General features: G+C 36.3%; 2 protein-coding genes across 3 annotated transcripts in view; both read left to right on the top strand.

Moving 5' to 3' along the window:
* Window positions 1-243: 243 nt before the first annotated feature.
* On the top strand, window positions 244-7,027 carry DTD2 (D-aminoacyl-tRNA deacylase 2). Of its 2 annotated transcripts, XR_014027301.1 has the most exons (5): window positions 244-420; window positions 1,417-1,486; window positions 2,933-3,274; window positions 5,766-5,867; window positions 6,525-7,027. XR_014027301.1 is itself a non-coding variant. In XM_081334324.1 (4 exons), the coding sequence occupies exons 1-3, from the start codon at window positions 310-312 to the stop codon at window positions 3,256-3,258; spliced, it is 507 nt and encodes a 168-aa protein (XP_081190450.1). In that variant the 5' UTR covers window positions 244-309; the 3' UTR covers window positions 3,259-3,274; window positions 5,766-7,027. The 2 variants fall into 2 exon arrangements, 1 of the variants encoding a protein (XP_081190450.1); XM_081334324.1 differs by having other exon boundaries at window positions 5,766-7,027.
* Window positions 7,028-8,370: 1,343 nt separating this feature from the next.
* The window catches only part of HEATR5A (HEAT repeat containing 5A), a 71,322-nt gene continuing 59,942 nt past the window's right edge, over window positions 8,371-19,750 (top strand). The window contains exons 1-3 of the mRNA XM_081336412.1: window positions 8,371-8,823; window positions 15,659-15,889; window positions 16,140-16,351. Of these exons, the coding sequence (XP_081192538.1) occupies window positions 15,764-15,889; window positions 16,140-16,351 (338 nt within the window). The 5' untranslated portion in view covers window positions 8,371-8,823; window positions 15,659-15,763. The remainder of the gene's footprint in view (window positions 8,824-15,658; window positions 15,890-16,139; window positions 16,352-19,750) is intronic.

A 19,750-nucleotide genomic window follows, 5' to 3' on the forward strand; every position in this document is an offset into this window, starting at 1 on the left:
ATTTACAAAACAGGAGGAACCAGTTAGATTCTTTTGTGTTGTCAGGCTTTGTCAAATAATTCTAAATTCAGCTACTGTTTTCAATGGACAGTTTGTACTGCTTTCTAGTTTTGTACATTGTGTGAAGGGGGCAGAGAAACGAATTGTCTCTAAACGAGTCTATGGCCATGGGATACAGAGAAAATATTACAGAAAAGAAGTGGGAGGAGTTTGCCTCATGTTAGAGGAGGAAGTGGAGGAGGACTTTGAGAAAAAGACTAGAGGCCACGTTTGCTTTCCTTTGAGTTGCCCGTTTGTGTGTGTGCATTTATGGCTGACCCAAACCCGAGTCCACTAGCTCGTGTGCTTTTGCAGCAGTGTCTGCACGCGCAGCTGCAAGTGAAGCCTGCTGAGCCGGATTCCGAAGCCAGATGGGTCGAGGTAATATTAGCATTGCGAATCTTGCGGGTTGATGGGCAAATTCTCTTCGCTTTCCTGCATGCTTGTATCACTGTCATGCAACAGATCTGTCCCCGAGATCCGCAGTTCATATCGCTATCTTTCAACACTGCAAATTAGATTTTCATGTTGTATAGAATCTGCCTTCCTGATATAAACAGGAATTCATAATAGGCATTATTGCAGTAATCCATAAGGAATTTTTTTTCTAATACGGAAGTACTTCACCTGGCTATTAACATGCCTGCCCTCTGGTGCTCAAACTAATTTACTAGAAACATTTCCGGCACTGAAAAATACACTTAATGGTTTAGGATTTTACCGCATGTGAAAACTGGCTTGCTTTGACCAGTGTGACATCCACTGACATAACTCGTTAAGGTTGCACATGTCTCTTCTGCAACTTGTGGTAAATCCATTGAATGATATTTTCAAAAATATGTAGGCACCTTCTAATTTTTATTATGCAGTTGATAGAAACAGCAGCCGTATGTCTATAATGAATATATTTCAAAATACATGTAAAAATATGATACAGGTCTTTAGGACATTTGGAACATAAAAATATTTAGTACTTTGTCACTAAAATATATTTCTAAATGTGTAATATTTGGAATTTCAATAGGGAAGTCTTCTAATTTAATCCAGCATAAACTGTTTGTTTCCTTTGTTTGAAAAATGTGTCTTAAATGAAGCTTGCTTTAGCATGCCAAACAAACAAAACAAACAAAAGCACAGAAACACAAACATTTTATCAATGTATTTTGAAATAAATTATTTTTCCTGACTACTCAGTAATCAGGAATCAAGCCTCATTTAACTTGGTGAATCTTATTTGTGAAGTCAAAATTTGTAGGATTGTGCAGCTGTACTATTTGGACTCAGAATATTGTTTTTAAATTACAGTAAACAGTAAATAATTGTCCAAATCAATCAATATATAACAATACTTCAATATATCTTTGTCATTTTATATAGATCCAACGTGGTCTTATTATCTATGTATGTTTCTTCAAAGGGGCTGGTGAAGATATTATTCCCAAAATGGGTAGGTTTTCCAAATAAAATATTCTTAGAACTAGTGATTAAAAGCAGTGTAGGTATTGTGTTTGTGTGCAAACAAAAGGTTGTTCTGTGAGGAAGGCTAACCAAGGCAGACCTTTCCTTCTAACCTACAATTGTACCTATGTCCAGTTCTTGTTAATAGAGGCAATGAACATCATTAATAGAATTCCTGTATTTATCTTTAGATCTAAGTATCATTGATATGTAAATTTAATTTTTTTAACTAATTTTTTTATGGTTTGATTTGGAAATAAATCAAAATTGGCACCAACACAATTTTATTTATTTTTATTTATTTATTACATGTTTATGCCACCCATCTCAGGTGATTCTACAGGTTATAAAAGAACAAGAAGAAAAATCATTGGAACATTAAAACTACACAGATTAAGCTTTTAAAAACTATACTAAAACCAGAACTAAGAGACGAACGGGATGGGGATGAGATTTTCTTACCTCAACCACCACTTCCAGCAGTTTGCTGTGCTGTGCTGTACAATACAATTCCTTTTCCAAAAGTACAGATAAGGCCAAAATCCTTTGTTGCTCCTGGGGCCCTATATCCAATACTGTATATAACACACTCAGCTAAATCATCGGCAAATGCTTTCCATCCAGAAGCATCCTTTGGTTGGCTTTGTAGGTGCTTCCAACACAAATACAGCAGAGAGCTAAATCATAGGCACACAATTTACTTATCAGTGCCAAAGAACTCAGCAAACCTGAGCCAGTCCAATTTTCACTACTATCCAAGCCTGCAGAAGTTAGACAAGTACCTCTGTTTTTTTATAGTTTTTAAATTGTTTTGACAAAATCAATTCCTATAATTCCTTAATTAATTCCTTAATTAAATAAATGGGAAGTAGTCCTTAGAAATCGTTTAGTTAGACCTTACTTCAACTGGTAAATAAATATTGAGAATAGCATCTCAATATTACAGACAGGGTCATGAGACTTATAAACTTTCAGAGAACAGTTCTCTAAATTATCTAATTGAAATGTAATCATTTCCAGCTCCATTTTTTTTAAGGCTTTGTGTAGAAACATAAATGCTTCAGGGAGCCAGTAGAGGGAACTAGCATATAGATAAATGTTCTATTTGAGCTGATATAAAAAACCTCACACTACTCGCATTTCAATTTATACAGTAGGTGCTGTCATGGCTGCATTTGACCATCGAGAATTGATGCATGAATATTTTCATTTGTTTTCTCCTCCTTATTCTTTCCTTTGCATCTTGTTTTTTAGACTATGTGAGCAGGACCTGTATTATTTTACTGATGCACAAACTTGTTCTTTTTAAGGTTTTTCATACTAAAAGCTAAAGTATAAATGTGTTCAATAAATAAATACGATTTAAACATGCATTATTGATAATGTATATGTTTGAACCTGCTAATCAAGAATTCTCCCCTATTGTTTTTTGTAGTCAGTACAATCCTGAATGTGAAATTAAGCGAATGTGAAGATGGCAAATATGTGTCTGTTTTGGATTTGCCAGGCAGCATACTTGTAATACCACAAGCCACACTGGGTGGTAAAATAAAAGGAAGAAGAATGCAATATCATACCAACATTGAAAAAGAAATTGGGCTAGAACTCTATTCCCAGTTTGTGATTCAGTGTGAAAAACAACTGGCTGCAAATGTCAAATGTGCAGAAGCTGGTGTAGTCCTGAAGCATGGCACATATGGAAATCGACAAGTATTGAGAGTAGATACAAATGGACCTTTCACTCATCTGATTGAGTTTTGAGAAATATGCACTACAGGTAACAATATCCTTAACTTCATGCTAATGTTTGTGTGCAAAGAAAATAGAAACGTCTACCAATAACTTAGGTCAGGGGTAGGCAACCTCAGCTCTTTTATGACTCATGGACTTCAACTCCCAGAATTCCTGAGTCAGCTGACTCAGGAATTCTGGGAGTTGAAGTCCATGAGTCATAAAAGAGCTGAGGTTGCCTACCCCTGACTTAGGTCCACATGAATATATTTCTTTTGTACTCTAGAAAAGAGTACAGAGAAGAGCAACAAAGATGATCAGTGGACTGGAGGCTAAAACATATAAGGAACGGTTGCTGGAATAGGGAATGTCTAGTCTAATGAATAGAAGGGTGAGGGGTGACATGATAGCAGTGTTCCAATATCTCAAGGGCTGCCACAAAGAAGAGGGAGTCAACTATTCTCCAAAGCACCTGAAGGCAGGACAAGAAGCAATGGATGGAAACTAGTCAAAGAGAGAAGCAACCTAGAACTAAGGAGACACTTCCTGACAGTTAGAACAAATCAGTGGAACAACCTGCCCCCAGAAGCGGTGAATGCTCCAACACTGGAAGTTTTTAAGAACAGACTGGACAACCATTTGTCTGAAATGGTGTAGGGTTTCCTGCTTGAGCAGGGGGTTAGACTAGATGACCTCTGAGATCCCTTCCAACTTTTTCTATTGTTGTTGTTGTTGTTGTTGTTATTCCAACAGAAGGTTGTTTTGTTCCATGAATTTTTCATCCAACTCTTAACCTATATAGTTTCTTTTCTGTCCAAACATACCTACACACACACCAACACACATACACACTGTATGTATATACACACATACACACAGAGAGAGATCATATACTTTCTATTACCTCTTAACCTATATTCTATTACTATCACAAAATTTCTTCTACTCTACACTAGACAGCTTGATGACTTTGGGCAAACCATTTCTGAAAACTTGCCAAAAAAACCCTGCAGGGACTTGTCCAGGCATATGCCAGGAGTCTCAGAGGTGCATGTATGCACACACACATTTTTTTTAATAAAGAGAAAAAAGGTAATTAGAATTTTGATTTTGGAAAGTTAAAAAAGGGTCCAAATAAGGATTATTATGATTAATCATAATAAACCTTACCATGGGAAAATGCTTTTTTAAAATCTTGAACACGATAGAATGAGACTTTGAAGGTTGGACGCTACATGGAACTAGAGGGAACTAAATATTAAAATTAAAGGAGAATAACACTTAAATGTGACTTACTAATATAGAATGATGCAAAATATGTTAACATTGGATATATTGAAAGATATTTTTGAACCAGGGACCTAATTTTAAGCAGCCCTAAGTCTGCTTCTTAGATAGTATTAAAATGGTTTGTAAGAGGAACAGGTTTTACTGAAAACACAGAGACCTATTTTAAAGTATATTTAGTAATGGCAGCCTACAAGAATGACATAGAAAAAGATGCTACACTAGGCTACAAAGGAAACCCGCTTCTGTCTTATTAATTAAAAGAAACATACAAATAAAAATTAAGAGAGTGACAAGAATAATTTTCCTATATTGGATTTACAAAAGAGACTTCAATCAATCAGAATAGAGCTGGAAGGGACGTTGGAGGTCTTCTGGTCCAGCCCCCCTGCTAAAGCAGGAGACCCTATACCATTTCAAACAAGTGACTGTCAGGTCTCTTAAAAACCTCCAGTGATGAAGCACCCACAACTTCTGATGGCAAGCTGTTCCATTGGTTAATTGTCCTCACTGTTAGGAAGTTTCTTCTTAATTCTATATTGCTTTTCTCCTTGACTAGTTTCCATCCGTTGCTTCTTGTCCTGCCTTCAGGTGCTTTGGAGAATAGCTTGACTCCCTCTCCTTTGTGGCAGCCCCTGAGATATTGGAACAGTGCTATCATGTCACCCCTCATCCTTCTATTCATTAGACTAGATATTCCCTATTCCAGCAACCGTTCCTTATACGTTTTAGCCTCCAGTCCCCTGGTGCTTTGGAAAATAAGTTGACTCCCTCCTCTTTGTGGCAGCCTCTCAAATACTGGATTACCGCTATCATGGCCCCCCTCCCCCAGTTCTTTTCTCTAGAGTAGCTAAAACCAAATCCTGCAACCGTTCTTCATATGGTTGTCTCCAGGCCTTTAATCATCTTAGTTGCTCTTCTTTGCACTTTTTCTAAAGTCTCAACATCTGTTTTGAATGTGATGACCAAAACTGGATGCAGCATTCCAGGTGTGGACTAAGGCTTTATAAAGCAGTCTTGATACTTCACGTGATTTTGATTCTATGTCTCTGCTTATACATAACTGCTTAGCTTTTTGGCTGCTGCTGCACACTGCTGACCCGTTTAAATGATCATCCACTAGGACTCCAAGGTCCCTCTCACAGTTACTGTTTTTGAGCCAGTTTTGCCTAATCTGTACTTGTACCTTTGGTTTTTCCTCCCTAACTGTAAATCCTTGCTTTTCTCCACATTCAATTTCATTTTGTTAGATAGGGCCTATTGTTTAAATCTGTCAAGATCTTTTTTGGATCCTAAACTTTTCTTCTGGGTTGTTGGCTATTCCTACCAGCTTACTGTCATCTGCAAATTTGGTGAGTTCCACTTCTAGCTTTGAAGAATTTTGTTAGAAAGCACAAAGAAAAAATGGGGAAAAAATCAAATTCTAAAAGATCATTTGAAGATCAAGATTGTTAAAAGTAAAAATAAGGAATATAAAGGTAGTTTATTCAATGTTTATTGATGTTAAAACAGATACATTGTTATTTCCAGTAGACTTGTTGATCAGGACTAAAATGACAAGGCTTTAAGGATTTATTAAATATTTAAATTAAATGAGAACACTTAAATGTTCCTATAACTAAATTATTTAATTAAGCATCTAATTCCCATATTTAATTTTTACTTCCCATATTTATATGGAAAGAGGAGATAATTTGTCTTCTAAGATAGGCATGTCTAACTTGCGACATCACATGATGTCACACAAAGTATCGGGACTTTTTCCCCATTGCCAGCAAATGGGTGGGCACGGTTTCGGCGTGACGCATCCGGCCCGCAGGCCAGCAGTTTGACATGCCTGTTCTAAGAGAAAGTGATAAATTACTAAAATTGTTTATATTTGTGATAAAGTCATTTCTTTATATATTTCTTTTTCATTATTACATTATTTTTTCTGTTTTCTTCTGCATCTTTTCTTTTTCTATATTTTTTTTGTATTTTTATCTTTGCAATTATGTTGTTGTTGTTAGCTGTGAAGTCGTGTCCGACCCATCGCGACCCTATGGACAACGTTCCTCCAGGCCTTCCTGTCCTCTACCATCTGCTGGAGTCCATTTAAGCTCACGCCTACTGCTTCAGTGACTCCATCCAGCCACCTCATTCTCTGTCGTCCCCTTCTTCTCTTGCCCTCAATCTTTCCCAGCATTAGGCTCTTCTCCAGTGAGTCCTTCCTTCTCATTAGGTGGCCAAAGTATTTGAGTTTTAGCTTCAGGATCTGGCCTTCTAAATAGCAGTTTGCAATTATAATTCTTAATAAAAATACTTTTTAATTTTGGAGATTTTTGCCATGACTTTGGGCAGGATTATGGCATCAATGGATGCTGGATTGTAGCATGATCAATCTCTTCTTTTCCTAATAAGGGCCTAAATTCCACCTCAGTCTCCTTTGTTGATGCATTCAGGACACAGGTATAACTTCTGTAATTCTTGGCTTTCAAATGAATGAATTGAAATAAAATATGGTTCTCACGTTGTCTCCCTCCCAATGCTAAAACTGACTCATGTTGGTAAAGGACACCAGGATTTAACTGAATGAAGTTCAGATTTTTAAAAATTGCACTGCACATTTGCTCTTTGGATCATTCTGGACTTGCAGTGCCTACTGGAAAACAGGTGGAGGCTGTGGTAAGAGAGCCTTTGACCAGCTCTGGCCAGTTGTTGCCTTTTCTGCAATTGGAGGCATTGATTATAGTGACTGCAGTAACTCATACCCTTGTGGTCAAGCCCCATGCTCGACAATCAGGGTATGAGTAGTCATAGTCATCTGGACTATATAGGCCAGGAGTGTCAAACTGCTGGCCCGCAGGCTGGATGTGTCACAATGAAACTGCGCCCACCCCATTGCCGGCAATGGGGGAAAAGCTCCGATATGTCGCGCAACGTCACGTGACGTTGTGAGTTTGACATGTCTGATATAGGCTGTCTTGAAACCACCTGAAATCTTTGGCTCACACAGAACCAGTCATACCTATTATAGCAATGGTACATCATTGTTAAAAGAGCAATGGTTACTGATCTGTTTCCAAATGCAGTTCAAGGTGCTAGCTATAACCCAAATGTTTGGAGGCACAGATTAGCATCTTTCAGGCTGTTTTGAGACAGAATCTGCACATCCAAGATGTGCAAATGAAGTAAAAGCATTTTGTGAACAGAGGTTCCGTCATATTGTGTTAAAGATGAAGACATTTTCTGCTGGGTAACAATTCCCTCCTTAAATGCCACGGTTCTTCACATAATATGCTGAGTTAGATTTAGATAAAGAGTTTATGAATTTATGATCTGTGACACTAACTCATCACAGAATTCACATAACAGAAATGACATTTAGCTTGGCAAGTCTTAATGAACGGGATTCAGGTTTGAAGCCACAGAGAAACTCAAGCAAGGTGGAATGACTTGCCTTTCAGCTGAAAACTGGGCCCGTTTCCAAGAGCGCATTGAAGCACAAGTGCTCTCTCAGGCCAGTTGGGAAAACGAGACCCACAGGACTTAAGGTTTGAAAACCAAAGTAAACAGCTTCGTTACAGTACTTGGGGGGGAAAAAATCAAGCCATTCCTCAACTTCCGGTTCAGGATAATTGAAATTTTAAAAGATGAACAGTACCCACGCTTGAGACACAGGGAGGGTGGTCGTGTGAGTGGCTGCAGAGAAGGAGTCGCGCCGGGAGGAAGAACGAAATCCACAATTTCCCCATAGGTCTCAGAAAGCAGCTTCACAGCGTTGCTCGGCCGCTTTGGCGGAGGGACCGGAGCCGCTCGATGGCTCCGGGACCGATTAGGCGGCCCTAAACGCCAATTCAAGTGGAGAAGGGGGAAGAGGACGAAGGTGGCCCCGCCAGCAACTCCTCCTCCTGGCCGGAGGGAGGGTGCGGGTTTCCCCGGGAGAGGCGGAGGCAGGGGCGGAGGGGCGAATTCCGATCCCGGCGCGGGGGCAGCCCGAGCAGAACCCCGCCCTGTGCCGCCAGCTTTCCCCTGGCAGCGGCTGCCTACAGGCCGGTCAGTTTCCCTGAGTTGCCGGAGCTCCTCGTTGCCTTCCTTTTCCTGGGGCCGGACGGGAGAGACTGGCCGGGCTCGCCCACTCGGGAGGCGGCTGCTGCAGATGGGTGAGAAGAATCTCTTTCCTTAGGGAGCGTTGGCGGCTGACAAAAAGCGTGCCGAGCTTGGGGACACGTCAGGAGAGAGAAGCCACATTGTTAACTCAGTTTAACTGATGCGGGGGAGAGACGGCGGGCGGCGAGAAGCTCTCCAGGGAAGGATTGTTAACTAAAGGTAGGCGCTCATCGAAACTATATAATGGGAGTGGTATGTAGTCGAGAAAGAGGTGTAAAAAAAATTAAAAAAGAGGAAGAGGTGTAAAAAATAACTTTTTAAAAAGCTATGGATCAACTCATAGCTGACTCTGTTAAATGGGAATAACTTTTTCTTCAAAAGAAAAATCTCTAGGTCTGCAACCCAAGGAAAATACATTTGGAGCAAGTATGAATGGTCCTGATACTGTACTGTGGTTCCTATTTGCAAAATTAAAATATTCTGCAAATATTCAAAAACAGGATGGTTTTTGATTGTTAATGTGTTATATTCTCTCTCTCTCTCTTGGTTTCTTTGATATTCAAAGTAATCCATTCTGAATATGGAACAGGATGTTTGTAGTTCTGGTTACCTGTAGCGATGAGAGAGAGAGAGAGAGAGAGAGAGAGAGAGAGAGAGAGAGAATGACGGACACACAGGTTACCATGTGATAGCACAAATGCTATGACTTGCATACTTGCATACGATGTAAGGATGGAAATAAGTTATAGCATTTGTGTGATAATATAGTGTACATGGCATCATTTTGGAATCCACACTTTGCTGTAGACACTGCAAGGATATAATTTTGATAACTGTGGAATATGTTCCAATTTGTAATAATGCAAGAAATATCAATATAAGAGTATTCCTACCTCATGGAAGGGCCTTTGTGCTCTCTGATCTTGGTTGTTCTCCTGCAGACATTTCATTACCCAACTAGGTAACATCATCAGTGACTAACACTGATGACTAACACTGATGATAACTCTAATTGGATAATGAAATATCCGAAGAAAACATCTAAGATCAGAGAGCAGGATCAAAGGATCAAAGACCATTCACAACAAGAAATATCACACACACCCCCTTTATCCTGTTGCTTCATATAAAAGTTAAAGCAATCAACTTTGTAGTTATGGAAGCTTTGAAACATTTAAGTTCAAGTCATTTTCCATAGTAGAATTAACATAGTGTTTAACAAAACATTTGATTTTGTAATAAACTTTCACATACAACTGTTATCTTTAAACAATACAGTAACATAAGTTGGTGTTGACTCTAAATGACCCTATAGTTAGATTTTCTCCATGAGAACATAAGATTGACTATTCTTTCTGAAGGTCCTATTTGATATATACTATGCAAGAGCATATAGTTTACATGTTAAACATTTCAAATTGATTTCATTTTTAAGCCCACAGTTTAAAAAAGCACCTCTAAATCCCAAGATTGGAGATCTTAACCGAGATCAACAGAAAGTCAGAATAGACAGAACAATGAAAGCTAGTGTCACATGTGTCTTAAGGTCAGAGAGGCTGGAGAAAAGGAAAGGGAAAATATTGAGTGAAATTCATGAATAGACCAGTTTATGCCTGACATTAATAAAAGGAAAAGATTTTGCAGCACAAATTTATTCCATGTTTCACAATACTGAAAACCAAAAAACATTTTTAATGAGTACCTCACATTGCGGTAGAAAAATATTTATTGTATAGAATACCAACATTTAGCAGCTAAAACTTTTTTTTCCAAATAAGCAAATTTATTTTGAGATAGAACAGCTATTTTAACCCCATCTCACAGAAACTTAGCAAGTTTAGCTGAAAACATAGTGTCTACATAAAAGGAATTGTAAGACTTCTGTAAGTATTTTTTTTTTTAAAAAGTATCAATTGCACAGGTATTATTGTCTATCTCCTAACTGGTTTAGAAAAATGCTTAGCTTTATTTAATGGATTGTACTGGATTGTATACTCAGATGCTAAATGCTATATATTATTCAACTCCTTTCTTTAAAATAGCAAGGAAACTTGATACAAGACTATATTTGTTTCTTACTTTTACTTTTTCATTAGATTTATATTTTGTCTCTTCTACAAGAATTCAAGATGGCATGTAACAGTCCATCCTCCATTTTTCCCTTATAATGGAATAACTGGTAATAAGAATGTGTTGTATGGTTACAAGATTATAAAATAGTTCCTCTAATTGCCCTTTCATTTTAACATTTAATTGTAGTCTGTCAATCACATTTTTCTTCAGAATATTTTAATCTGCTCTCCAGTTTCTTCCAGATACAATATTCTATGCCTCCTATCATGATCAGTCTTTTAGTAGGGGATTTTCTTTGCTTAAGGAGAACAGGTCTTAAATATTATGTAGTTATGAACTATTCAGGGTCTCCCATGTCTACAGATACTTCTTAACCACATAAGAATGGAGGAGACAACAGAGATCATTGTTAGTGGCATATTATTCCAGATGTATTTTTATGTATGTTCTTTTTTAAAGCATTAAAATTTCATGGTAATGAACTAAAATGAGAACTTGGGTAGTGGTTCTATTGACTGATTTTATTGATATCCTTTCTTTGCCAAGATTTAGTGTTCTTAATGATGCCCAAAACTAGGTACACACTTTTTTCCTTCTTAGGACTACCATGTAATTAAATAGAATTATGATTTATGCTTGATAGATTTGAGTTGTCTGTGAGAATTGAATATGGTCTTATTATACAGTTAAGCAAAAATGACATATTTTTACAAAAAAAATTACAGATGTTAATAATTTCAGGTAAGGCAAGAGAAATGTCAAGATAGAATTAAAATAGATTTGAATTTTTTGAATGAATTTTAACCAAACATTCAGAAACCAATCCACAAGCTCGGAGAACAAACCTTCATCCTCATCCTACACCTGAGCTACAGATATTTCCCCTATTGCCAATTTGAATTTTTATAGTTTGCAGTAGTCATAGATGTGTACTGTAATCTTTTCATGTTGCAAAGCTTTAATATACTTTGAATATTCATCCTATTTCCTTATACAGTTATCCTGTGGGGGGAAAGTTCATTATGTCATTGATATGTATATTACTGTAGTTAATCATAAATAGAATGTCTCTTTTATGAGCAGAAGGGGAAATTGCACCACAAAAATGCTAGGGCCTCTGCTGCTGTTTCATCCAATAGATCTTTGCTCAAATATGTTCATCATTTGGTTAAGTAGCACTTGTTCTCAAGGAAGTGCATAGAGATTTGCAAACTCAGGGATGAATCACATTTATACAGTTCTGAAGTAAGAGAATCTTAGTTTATTATATACAAATCAAGTATACTGTAAATTGGGTCATACTTATATAAGGTGCATCAGTAGATTCATATATTGGAAGGGCTTTAAATTAGAAAAGCTAGTTCCCAAATTGTTGGGTGGTACAACAAGTTGCTTCCTACCGCCTCTTTTAAACATTCCCATTCACATGTCATTGGTAACAATTCAATATATGTAGAATGTGCAGCCATTTATTCATGTCATACCTAATGAATCTAAAGAACGTACTGCATTGGTGGTCTGTCATGGTTCCAATAGATGAGACCAACTAAAACAGAACTCCAAGGCTTGAGTTTTCCTCTTAAGAACATGTTTATTGGCTACAAAGCATCGGCAGGGTCAAAAGTGAAACCAAGACTAAAATTTCCTCCAAAAAGTTACAATATTGCAAAGTTAAACTTCCCACCCCAGTACTATGCAATCAACTACATTTCCCAATAGAATAGTTTGATGGGTTTTCTAACAAAATGCTCAGCGCCCAGTCTAATGAACAGAAGTGACCTTGGTTCCCACAGGACAGAGAATTGTTTAGACTAGCATAAAAACTCCATCACCCTCCTCCCATTCTTGTGGCAACCAAAAATGAGCAAGATGACTTCAGCCAGGTTCATTGCAGCAGTGACATGGTCATTGCAAGAAAAGCTCCTGGGGCATATTTGTAAATATAAAATAAATCATACGGTGAAGTATTGAATGTTGTTTGGAATCAACAAATGTATTTGGTTGCATAAATGGTCACTTGCTTTGAAATATAATCCAAAAAATCTGCTGTATCACACCACAGGATTTATATTTGAGTAAATTATATTGACTTAAGTAATGCTCTTTGTCCCAAAAAATATTGCACCTATATGGCTGAAAACTTTCAAGATATTGTTAGTAGCAATGGAAAGGCTGCTGATAGTTTACTGTTGGAATATTAATACTCTCAAAAAAAAGACCAATTTAAAGTCCAGTAATAAGTCCCTGCAACTAAAAAGGCTAGAAAACATGTGAATATTTCTAAACCATTTTTGAAAGAGTTTGACTATTTGTATATTTAACATATGCTTTTACAAAAATTGTAATTACTGTTACTTGTTTTTTAAATCTTCATGTTTTCTTGGCATAGAAAAATGCTATTTTTATAAGCGAAATGGATTCTGCAATCTACTAAGATTAATCATTTTATTTGGCTCTATCACTACATGATGCGGATTAAACTACTATACTACATTAACAGAATGTGGAGAACTTTTTATGCTATTCAATCTACTTAGACTATATATGCTTTATCATACAGATCCAAATAGAAATGGAGAATATCTAGAGAAAATATAGTAGTTATAGTACATGACAACTATCATGCAATTCCTATTTGCTTTGCCACACATGCCTCAATGTGATAGGCATTATTTTTGTAAAATAAACTGTGTGGCCCTTTCTACAGTATATTTGCCACCCTAATGTCACTTAGAAATTAGGTTATTAATTTCAGTAGGACTTATTACCTAGCAAATGAATCTAGCTTACATTAAGAGGATTTTGTTCCTCTGTGTAGAAACCAGCTATCATAACAGTATAAATAAATAACAAGCCTGTTCTCTTAAATTACATCAGATAATCAGATCTCAGGAGACAGCTTACCGTAACTACGTTCATGTCTGTCTCTTCTTTTAACGGTATAAATTCTTTTTTGCCTACAATTAAATTATACTATGACAGTACAAAGAATTTATCCTGAAATTCATGAGGAAAATCAACTTTCAGAAGAAAACTCCAGACGAGTTTGTACAAAATTGACAAAAATATTTGTAGAAACATGTATTACATATTGTCATGTTTTAAAGAAATGTTCGGTGCGTTGAGAAAATAAATCATTGGCAATACTTCATGTAAATTAATGATCATATAAAGTAAAACATGAAGTTATAAAGAAGCGTACTTTTAGTCTCGAGTTAACTCTTAAATTTGATGAATACTATACAATCTGAGCCAGTTGAATTCCCTTTACATGTATGCTTCTTTCATTATCCTTTTTTTTCTGAATTTTATTTTCTTGTCATAAGATCAATCCTGGACAGCCATTTGCCTGAACTGGCATAGGGTTTCCTGCCTGAGCAGGGGGTTTCACTATATGACCTCCAAGGTCCCTTCCAACTACTACTACTACTACTACTACTACTACTTATTATTATTATTATTATTATTATTATTATTATTATTATTATTATTATTATTATTATTATTATTATATGGAGAGAATGTTTAATGTTTGGTTTTTAGAACAGCAGTTCCCAAAAGCTAAGATAATACAATTCCCTAAAATTATAAATGAATCCATATGATTCCCAAATGAATACAACTAATTATTCTTTGAGTTTATGTTTGGGCAAGAAATAAACATTCCACTTTTAATCACTGTATTTTAACCTATATGTTCCAAGGGTTCTTGGACTTTAAAATATTGTACTGGAAGTGCTCACTATGGGTTTCCACAAGTACTGTATATCGAGCAAAACCTGGAATGAGTTTTGACAATGCTTCTGTTTTGTTTGCACAAGACTCATCAGATAAGAGTTAATAAAACTTATGGCACCCTTCCTTATTGCTGAGAAAGTCCCAGGTACAAGTAGTCCATGACTTACAACCATTCGTTTAATGACTTTTAGAAGTTATGAAGGCACTAAAATAAAAGTGACTGGTGACCAGTTTTCACACTTACAACTGTTGCAGCATCTCCATGGTTACATGATGAAAATTCGGGCGCTTACCATCTGGCATGTATTTATGACAATTGCACTGTCCTGCAATAATTCACAACCACAGTATTCACTTAACAACTGCAGTGATTGGCTTAACTACAGTGGCAAAAAAGGTCATAAAGTAGGGCAAAAGTCAAAACAACCGCCTTGCTTAGCAATGGAAATTTTGGGCTCGGTTGTGGTCATAAGTCAAGGACTACCTGTAGTCCTGACCTACAGTTTGAGAATTCCTGAATGAAAACTTCTAGGGCAGGATGGGATCCAATTTCCCTCCTAGCAATCTGAACTGTAAATAGTTGGTCTATAGAACAAGACTTTCAGGGTCCTGTAATGTTTATTAGTAATATTTATTAAAAGGGGCATTATGGTTGCAGAAGAAGAATTCCAATGAGTTTCAACTAAGAAAGCTATATTTACACAATCCAATGTGGCAAAAAACCTGTTCTATCTTCTCATATGTTTTTGATTCAGAGGAGAAGAGCGTGAGAATAACTTATAGGTGAAGCACATGTTCTATAGCCAACCGCACTGTGCTGTATAAAAAATAAGGAGCCTGATAGCAACACAGTTCTCTTTTGTAGTGTGGTGGTTAAGATGTTAGAGACCGAAGTACATCTTCAGACTTTGTCTGAAGTTGGTTGGGTGGCTTTGGGTAAGTTACTGTCATAGAGAGGTTATGGGGAAAAATCAAACAAGGAAGTACTCCGCCTTAAACTTTTGACAGAAATGTAGGATAAAATTTAAACAAATAACAGTCTACAAGTGAACTTTCTGTATGCTGACATTGCTTCTTGTAGATATTACACGATTAGGCAGTTGCCAAATTTTAAGAGATTTTAAGAATGAAGGTTCAAGAATTATTAATACTTCTAAAATGCAGCAAAGCACCCTGAGATTAAATGTTGAAATTAAAAGATGTCATTTCCACTCTTAAATACATTTATGATATATTTGTCCAGGTGCCCTTTATTCATTCAGCCAGTAAATGCTGACATCACACAAGCAACATTCCTGTGTGCCTTCATGAGTGGCTTTCACACAGAGAAAAGGAGATGCTTTAAAGAATGGAGTTGGCTTGCAGCTTGCTATTTAATGAAGAGGTTTATAATCAGCTGGGTGAATTTCAGAAAACAGAATTTGCTTTGGAGTGGCTGAGGTTTTTGGAAAAACTTTTACCAGCAACTAATCAGGTAAGAATGATACAACTAGAACAGAACATCTTTTTGTTTCCTGTTTTCTTCCCTTTTATTCCTGGGGTGGGGTGGAGGGGTATAAGGGGTATATAGGGAACTGACTGGTGACTAGAAATGGAAATTGAATACTATTTTGAGACAGACTTCACTTGAATAAGTATGAATCCAGCTGAAAATGGTCTGAAGCTTTTCACGTAGTTCAAAGTTTGAATGTCTCTCTTCTTAACCATATATTCTATATTTCCAGGCTGATATAAGGGAAAAACAGAACAAACTTGTTGAGCAATTGATATTTTTATTAACCAATTCGCCAGGACCTCCTGCTAGACAATTCATTGCCAAGAACCTCGCTATATTGTATAGCACAGGAGATGTTTTTTCTGTTCACCAAACAATTGACAAATGCAATGAACTTATTCTCAGTAAGGATGATTCACCAAGCTATCTACCTACTAAACTGTAAGTTTAAAAGTCCACCATGGTCATAATAAACTATTATTTTTTCATCATGAAGCCTATGGAGTCTTAAATAAGAATAACAAAATTGCATACAGTGTGAGTTTTGAAGATTAGAATAGGACTGTATCCAATTTTTCGTTGGCCTGGTAACAGAGCCATAGTTCCCTATATTTTCCCATGCAGTGCCCATTTGCACAACACAAAGGCAATTTCTTTCTTTTTAGCTCCTATTCTTTTTAGTTGTATGAGTCTTTAGTTGAAATGAGTCAGGAATGAGTCTTTAGTTGGATAACGGGAACAGAATAATCAAAATAGTTTAGTTTAGAAAAAGAGACTGTGGTAAAAACACAGCAATTGGAGGAATGCCTAAAAATGTTGGATTGACATTTGCATGTTGTAGTAGATAACTAGATGGGCATTTAAACATAGACAGTCAAGAGTTACAGTCAAATAAACAGCTCAAATCTCCAATTTGGCACCAATAATGCTCCATCCTTTCTCAAGTGAGCTACTAGCAGATAGAAGCCCTTGCCTTTGCCTCTGACATAAAATATTGGCCTACAATATTTTTGAGATGAAGTTGTAGCTATATCTTATGAGGATTGCATAAGATTTTTCAAAAGAATAGGAGGTGTGCATAACCTAAAACTAGGCTTTAACAATTGAAAAACATTTAACCTCAAGTAAACTCAAGTTCCAGGATATAACAACATTGATTCTTCAGTTATGGGTGTTTCTTTTCTGGATACAGATGGAAGAAATGCTTTAATTTTAATGTTTATATGTTTGAAACACAATTTCATTTTTTAAAAAGGTGGGCATAAAATTTGTTGTACACAACAGTTCATACTTTTCATTATATGAAATGTCTCTTAATATAAACATTTTTGCAAATGCTTTCTTCTAATATATGTCCATTGTATTATCTTCTATAAATTTATGCTAAGGAAAATAATTGCACCTTCATATCAGTTATGTTATGAAAGTCTAGTGGGTGGCTCCTACTTACAACTCAGACTTGCTTTACGTTGAGGAAACAATTCAGATAGGCCGAGAGAGAAGATAACAGATTAAGACAGGTTCCTCCTGTTTCATCTTGTATCTTGAGTGTGTCTGTTCACACCACGCAGCTCCCAGTTGTGGACATGTGGACAATAATAGCAATGCAAGGTAGTGTCTAGATTAGAAATTGTAGTTTCAATAAAATATGAACATACTTGGGAAAATTTTGAGCTTTGCTTGAGCTTGTGGCATACTATCCAATATATGGCAGAACTGATTACTACTGTCTTCATTGAATTGTGTTAGTATTATTAAGAGCGGTAGCCTGATTGGTTCCTCTGCATTACTAAAAAAGCGTCATGTGAAGATTAAATTGGCCAAAGGCATGATAGGGAATGGAAGTTGTAGACTTATCTGGTTATGACCATGGTATATGATAAATTCTGACTTTGAATGTAGATGGTGTAAATGGTAATGAGCATGAATTAACGAATGAAAAAGCAGATAGAAATTTAATGTCTGATCTTGGAGAGAGGAGTTGATGAGTACTTGCATGGATGTAAAAGTGTGAGTTTCATTACGAATAAGTGATTTTGATGAAAATAAATATTGCCTGGAGATGGGTAAAGAAGACTAAACAAGAAACCTCTATTGACTCTATTGAGTCAATAGAACTGTAAATAAAAATAAATACTTTGGAATGTAACTGAAATGAGAAATTTATTTATTTATTTATGCTAGAAATAGTATGAGAGACATTTGCATAGGAATGTTGAATATCAGTGGAACCACTTGTGTCTGACAGTTAGGAGAATGCTATTATGCCTCCTGTAAATAAAAGAAAAGGTATTCTGTAGGAATTTCTTAGAAGTTCAGAATAGCATGTTGATTTTTAATCAGTCTCAGAAAAGGACAGAAAAACAGATACAAATAAAAACAAAATAAAGGAATCTCTATCAAACTCTTATCACAGTTCATCAGGTACTGGGTAGTGCCAGCCAAAAATAAATCAATAAAAGTTATACTTTACAGAGATGAGTAAGAAAGTTTGAAAAAAAGGCTTTGCCAGTGGCAAAGTTATTACAAACTCTTGCCTCTCTCAAGTATACTAGGACTTTCTGCAAGTATATTCTGGCATAGGTAACTTTTTTGTCATTGAGATTTACACTTGTGCTTTTTTATTTTGGCGGCTGTCAAGGACTTCACAGATATGTTTCTACTAGTAAAGAATGAATGAACCTTTATTGTCAAAGTACAACCATGTATACATTGAGATTGGCTGAGCCTCCCTTTGTGCCCCCACCCTCAATTCACAGTGACAACAAACCCTCCATCTTATTACACCATATGAGCTAATTGCACAACACACCGGCCTGACTTTTCAGTCCGTAACTGAGCCATTGGAATTGATGGAATGCTCATTAACAAACTATACTTCTGTGCAAACTTTATAGTCCACTTGAAAGAATGCTTGACTTACAACACAGCATCCTGCAATCATTTCACCATGATTTACAATATTTTTGTCAAAAACTAACATTTACTTTTGGTTTCTGGCAAAAACCACCCAGAACAAACAATGGGTTCACTTAGCAACTATGGTGTTTGCTTAGCAACTACCACAAAAAAATATTAAAATGAATGGGTTACATGATGATCTGCTTTATGACCATCACAGCCTACAACCATAATTGCCAGGTTCAATTATGGTTGTAAGTGAAGGACTACTTGTAAGTAAGAAATTCAGTTGCAAAGGCAAATCCAAGATGTTTCTTTGTACCAGGTTGTGAATCAGTTTAGTTTTTTTAAATAAAGTGATTCTAAAAGGTATATCTTAAACCAACCTTATACAACTGGCTGTCTTTAAGTTTTCTTTTTTTTTTATTGAAAAGTTTTAAAATACAATTTTCCTTTAAAAAACCCCCCTTCCCCCTCCCTCCTCCCCCCCTACCTCCCCCCCTCCCTCCCTCCCTCCTCCCCCCCCTGCCTCCCCCCCTCCCCCCCTCCCCCCCGACTTCCCAGAGCTGAATACAAGGTATATATATAAAAAGAGAAAGAAAAAAAGAAAAGAAAGGCAAACATAAGCAACCATGTACTAACAACTATAAATTCTAAAATCCATCACTCTCTAGCTTATATAGGATAAACCAAACCTTGGCAATATTAAATATATATAAAAAACTAAAATAAAAAAAAACACTTTCTAGCTTATATAGAATAAGACAAACCTTAATAATATTAAATATACATTAAAAACAGGAAAAAGAACCCCAAAATAGAAAGAGAAAAAAAAGAACAGAAAAAAAAGGAAAAAAGAATTATTCAAATACTATATAATACTTCTCAACCTATACTTGTCCTAAATAGACTCCATCCCTTTTTGTCCATTACATGATA

The sequence above is a fragment of the Vipera berus genome (genome assembly GCF_964194415.1).
Source record: "Vipera berus genome assembly, chromosome: 1".
Lineage (NCBI taxonomy): Eukaryota > Metazoa > Chordata > Lepidosauria > Squamata > Viperidae > Vipera > Vipera berus.